Source organism: Myotis davidii, unplaced genomic scaffold (assembly GCF_000327345.1).
Source record: "Myotis davidii unplaced genomic scaffold, ASM32734v1 scaffold574, whole genome shotgun sequence".
NCBI classification, from domain to species: Eukaryota; Metazoa; Chordata; class Mammalia; order Chiroptera; family Vespertilionidae; genus Myotis; species Myotis davidii.
In genome coordinates, this window is record NW_006285614.1 from 309,112 (window position 1) to 314,915 (window position 5,804).

At 42.4% G+C, this 5,804-nt stretch overlaps 1 protein-coding gene across 2 annotated transcripts in view; it reads left to right on the forward strand.

Moving 5' to 3' along the window:
• The first annotated feature begins 828 nt into the window (after positions 1 to 828).
• SLFN14 (schlafen family member 14) overlaps positions 829 to 5,804 on the forward strand; it is a 12,909-nt gene continuing 7,933 nt past the window's right edge. The window contains exons 1-2 of one of the 2 annotated variants that reach the window (XM_006756416.2): positions 829 to 1,138; positions 3,650 to 4,727. In XM_006756416.2, coding sequence (XP_006756479.1) covers positions 1,001 to 1,138; positions 3,650 to 4,727 — 1,216 coding nt within the window. In that variant the 5' untranslated portion in view covers positions 829 to 1,000. The remainder of the gene's footprint in view (positions 1,139 to 3,649; positions 4,728 to 5,804) is intronic. The other variant, XM_015559252.1, reaches the window with a different exon arrangement.

Below are 5,804 nucleotides of genomic sequence, written 5' to 3' on the forward strand. Positions count from 1 at the left end.
ATATAATAACAACAATAACAATAACAAGAATTGGTGGCTACTATACAACCTAGTTCAAGAAGCTCTATCCAGTTTAACCAGTACCTCCAAGTGAGATAGCTGTCGTCTTTTTTTTTTTTTTTTTAACTATAAAACAACTCATTCACCCTAGCTGGTTTGGCTCAGTGGATAGAGTGTTGGCCTGCGGAATGAAGAATCCCAGGTTCAATTCCGGTCAAGGCCAGATGTCCGGGTTGCGGGCTTGATCCCCAGTGGGGGGCGGGGAGGAGGCAACCGGTCAATGATTCTCTTTCATCATTGATGTTTCTATCTCTCCCTCTCCTCTCTGAAATAAAAAAATATATAAAAAAATAATAATCCTACATAATAAAAGCCCAGCGACTGAACAGCGGAATGACCAGAACGACTGGTCGACCAGTCACTATGACATGCACTGACCACCAAGGGGCAGAGACTCAACGCAGGAGGCTGATGAGCATTTGGCAGGCAGGCGAGCGCTTAGGGGAGATCAGGTGGGCAGGAGGCGAGCAGTTAGGGGCGATCAGGCAGGCAGGTGAATGGTTAGGGGCGCTCAGGCAGGCAGGCAAGCAGAGTGGTTAGGGGAGATCAGGCAGGCAGGCTAGTGGTTAGGAGTCAGCCGTCCTGGATTGTGAGAGGGATGTCCGAATTGCGAGAGGGTGCAGGCTGGGCTGAGGGACCCCCCCATCCCCCACCCCCATGCATGAATTTCATGCACTAGGCCTCTAGTTTTAAAATAAAATAAAATGAATGTAGAACTTTGAAATGAAATTGACCAGGACAGGAGGTACTTGTATGACGTATGGAAATGACACCCAGTGCCTTAGAGGTGGGCAGTTTAGCTTTGGCTCTCACTTGAAAAACCCCCTGAATCTTCCCATTACTACCTAATTCACTCCCAGAAGTCAAACTGCAGCCTGCTAATCTGCCCTGTCATAGGCTTTTCTTGAGTCCTTATCAGCCTTCCTCAGTGGGTAATGTTATGAAGACTGGGAGAGTCTGGCAGGGTTCCTGCTCCTCCCAGGCTGATATCAAAGAGCCACAGGACTGTGACAAAAAGCAAACATTCAGAGGAAAGCCAGATGTGGAACCGAAACAAGAGGAGAAGCAAGAGTATCAGGTAAAAAAATTTTGTTTATTTTTCATTTAAAAAACCTCATCCATCTCATCTTAAATGCAGTTTATGTCTGAGGGTATGAAGGGCTTAGTAAAATAATAGCTACAGGACGATGAGTGAGAAATTTTGGGAAAAGCGGAAAGGCTATTCATATGGAGCTTAAATCTCAGAAAGCATTGTATTTATCAGTTGTTAACAGCAATAGCAACATCAGTGAGACTTGGGAGTCATGATAGTACCGGTCTGCTAGTTCAAAAGCAATTAGATTTGTCCTGTGAATCCAGCAGGTGGAAATTATAGGGAGACAAATTACAGTTGAAAATGAGGGAAACCCTTTCTAACAGAGCTGTCAGAAAATAGAAGGGACTAATTTGGTGGGTATTAAGTTACTCATCACTGGAGGTGTTCAAGCAGTTGCTGGAAAGAAATTTGTTGGGAGTTGGGAATATTATACAGAGGATTTAAGAATCAGATGAATGGTTGGACCTGAAGATCTTTAAAGTCCTTTCCAACACTTCTGTGACTCTATATGACATGAATAGAATGTTAATCAGAAGTTTCTCTATAGTGCCAGGCATTTACATTTACCTGCTCACATATGAAAAAAAAGTCACCATGTTGATTCTGGTATACCTGGCAGAAGTGAGAAGGCAACCATAGCAAACTATGGCAGAAGAGGATATATGTCCTGTTGAATGCCTGCTTCTTTCTCTCTTTTAGAGCATAAACAACACCCACATGGCCTCTCCTTTGCAAAGATTACATAGAAAAAATGGGTTCTCTTCTTCTACAGGAAGAATTTGGGTTTGGGTTAGTAAACATCTTATTTTGCAGTTAACAAAAGCTAAGGGAGCCATGTCTGAAATATTTTCTTCAGAGCCCTGATTTCTATTCAGGTGGCTATTCTCTGATCTGAGAAGCAAAAGTTTAACAACTATGTCCCAAAGGCTCATGTTTTTTCCAAGTCTTAAAGGTCCCCACAGCACAGGGCAGAACTATTAGGAGGGCAGGAAAATGCCTGTATCATACTATATATGAAGAAATGCACTTTTAGAAGAATGTTTGAAAAGTTAAAAAGAGCCCAGACTGTGTTGCTCAGTGGTTGAGCATGGAGCTATGAACAGGAGATCACGGTTTGATTCCTGTGCAGGGCACATGCCCAGGTCAGGGCACATGCCCATGTTGTGGGGCGTGCAGGAGGCAGCCAATCAATGATTCTCTCTCATCATTGATGTCAAGCCCTGATTTCTATTTAGATGGCTATTCTCTGATCTGAGAAGCAAAAGGAGGTTGGTCACAGTTTAACAACTATGTCCCAAAGGCTCATGTTTTTTCCAAGTCTTAAAGGTCCCCACAGCACAGGGCAGAACTATTAGGAGGGCAGGAAAATGCCTGTATCATACTATATATGAAGAAATGCACTTTTAGAAGAATGTTTGAAAAGTTAAAAAGAGCCCAGACTGTGTTGCTCAGTGGTTGAGCATGGAGCTATGAACAGGAGATCACGGTTTGATTCCTGTGCAGGGCACATGCCCAGGTCAGGGCACATGCCCATGTTGTGGGGCGTGCAGGAGGCAGCCAATCAATGATTCTCTCTCATCATTGATGTTTCTAACTCTCTCTCCCTTTCCCTTCTTCTCTGAAATCAATAAAAATATCTTTTTTTAAAAAAGAGAAGACTTAACAAAAAAGATAAAAAGAATTATGCATTGGTCTCAATTGAAAGTCTTTCAGGGATAGAATAAAGCTTTAAAAATGTACAAAATAGCACGTAAAGAATACCAAGTTTTACACTTGTTTATATAGCAAGCTATCTACATCACATATATTATTAAACTACACTCCCTTAGTTCTCTATCGCCCCCTTTCTTTTGCTTTGAATTAATAGGAGCATCTTCTGATTTCAACTTCTAAGTCTGCGTATTCTCCAATAACTTACTTTGGTTCCTGTGCCAATCCATGCCTTTTTTTTTTAACCCATAACTTTTATAATACCTGGGCTCACTGAGGGCACTTCCTGACTTTAAATTTAAAAATGGCTAAAAATTTTAGCACTGTAAGTTTTCCATTATAGCAAAATATTAAGCATTTACCTTTAACTATGTCCGTTCGTGCTGGGAAGGCTAACGATCTTGATGAAGTTGTTAGAAAACAGTGATATCAAATATTTCCACCTGGCCATTGTTTCCCAGTGGTTGAGCCATCAACCTATAAACCAAGAGGTCACAGTTCCATTCCTGCACATGCCCAGGTTGCAGACCAGATCCCCAGTACGGGCCATGCAGGAAGCAGCTGATCAATAATTCTCTCTCATCATTGATGTTTCTATCTCCCTCTCTCTTCCTCTCTAAAACCAATAAAAATATGTTCAAAACTATTACTTCTGTGTTAAAATGTATGTCCAGTAATTTATAGCTTTGAAGAAAATACTGTAATCTCGGGAATTCTTGTTAATGTAGAAACAACATCCTGTCCTGCTTATTTATTGGGACCCCTTTCTGTTACTGTTTTGAGCACACAGGGGCTGCTGAGATGGAAAATCTCCAGACCAACACGGAAATGCTCTACCCTGAGATAATTGTAGACGTGGGCACAGTGACTTTTGGAGAAGAGAACAGGAAGAAGATGACCAATAACCAGTTGAAAAGAAATGAGAATTCTAAAATCATCCAAGCCGCCTGTGCACTGTTGAATTCTGGAGGGGGTGTGATCAAAGCGAAAATTGACGATAAAACCTACAGCTACCGCTGCCACGGGCTGGGACAGGATCTGGAGACTTCTTTTCAGAAGCTCCTTCCTTCAGGCTCACAGAAATACCTTGACTACATGCAACAGGGGCACAGTCTCTTGATTTTTGTAAAGTCATGGAGCCCAGATGTCTTCAGCCTCCCCCTACGGATCTGTAGCTTGCGTTCCAATTTATATCAGAGAGATGTGACGTCCGCTATAAACCTGAGTGCTAGCAGTGCCCTCGAACTTCTCAGACAGAAGCAGTCCAGAGCCCAAAGAGGAAGACCCAGGGTGAAGGAGCTGCATCCTCAGAAAGTTCTTGACAGACACATTCAGGAAGAGGAAGATATGAGGCTGTCTGCCTCAGAATTTCTTAAAAAGGACAAACTCATGTATAAAGAGAAACTCAACTTTACTGAGTCAACACATGTGGAGTTGAAAAGGTTCACCACCAAAAAGATTGTCCCTAGGATTAAAGAAATGTTGCCTCATTACATTTCTGCATTTGCCAACACCCGTGGGGGATACCTAATTATCGGGGTAGATGATAAGAGCAAAGAAGTGTTTGGATGTAAGAGAGAAAAAGTGAACCCTGACTTATTAAAAAAAGAAATAGAAAACTGCATAGAAAAACTGCCTACATTCCACTTCTGCCATGAAAAGCCAAAGGTGAATTTCACTACCAAAATCTTGGATGTCTACCAAAAGGATGCCCTGTATGGTTATGTCTGTGTTGTCCAAGTGCAGCCCTTCTGCTGTGTGGTATTCACAGAGGCCCCAGATTCGTGGATCATGAGGGGCAGTTCGGTCACAAGGCTGACGGCAGAGGACTGGGTGGCTATGATGCTGGATATTCCACCAGGTAAATCAGAATAGAAGCCATTATTCAGTCAGCAGGGAGTAACCCCCTTCTCTGCCTTCTGTGGGTAGTTGGTCAGATATTTTAAAAAAAAATTTTTAATTGATTTTAGGAAGGGAAAGGGAGAGAGAAATAGAAACATCAATGATGAGAGAAAATCATTGATCATCTGCCTCCTGTACACCCCCTACTAGGGACCAAGCCTGCAATCGGAGCATGTGCCCTGACTGGGAATTGAACCATAACCTCATGGCTCAACCACTGAGCCACACTGGCTGGGCTGGCAAGATGTTTTACTTAAAGAATAGGAAGCAATTTTGCTTAAAAATATTCTCCCATTTCCCTGGCTAGTGTTTCTCAGTGGTTAGAATGCCAGCCCATGCACCACAGGGTTTGGCTGGATTCCCAGTCAGGGAACCTTCCCAGGTTGTGGGCTTGAACCCCAGTGGGAGGCATGCAGGAGGCAGCCAATCAATGATTTTCTCTCATCATTAATGTTTCTATACCTCGCTCTTCCTTCCTCCCTGAAGTCAATAAAAAATATATTTAAAAATAACATTCATCAGTAATCTCACTCTGAAGATTATATTTCAAAGGCAAATTGTTTAAGAAGGACTCTTCATTAATTTTTTCAAGGGAAACTTGTCGAAAATTTTTAACTGTTTCAGTAACATTAGGAACTAATACCTCCAATCACTGGGCTTGGGGCACCATCAAGTGGGGAAAAGCTGATGCAAAAGGAGAAGCTGGGACAGGGGATGGTGGTGAGGGAGGAGGACTCCTAGTGTTTTCACTTCCCTTACAGTTTTGCTCAGAATCAGCCCTGGTGATTTCTAAGCGATCCATAGAGGACTTACAGCCTAACCGAAGCTTATCAATTTGCCTTCGTGGTTAATATGTTCCAAATTTGATAAAAACAAGCTTGGATTGAGTGATTTGATTGGATTATTCTTTCTCTTGTCCTAAATTTGTTTGAGTTTAAACACACACACACACACACACACACACACACGCACACACACACACACACACACACACACATACCAAACTAGAGATCCTGCCACTTCCTATTCTCTTCAA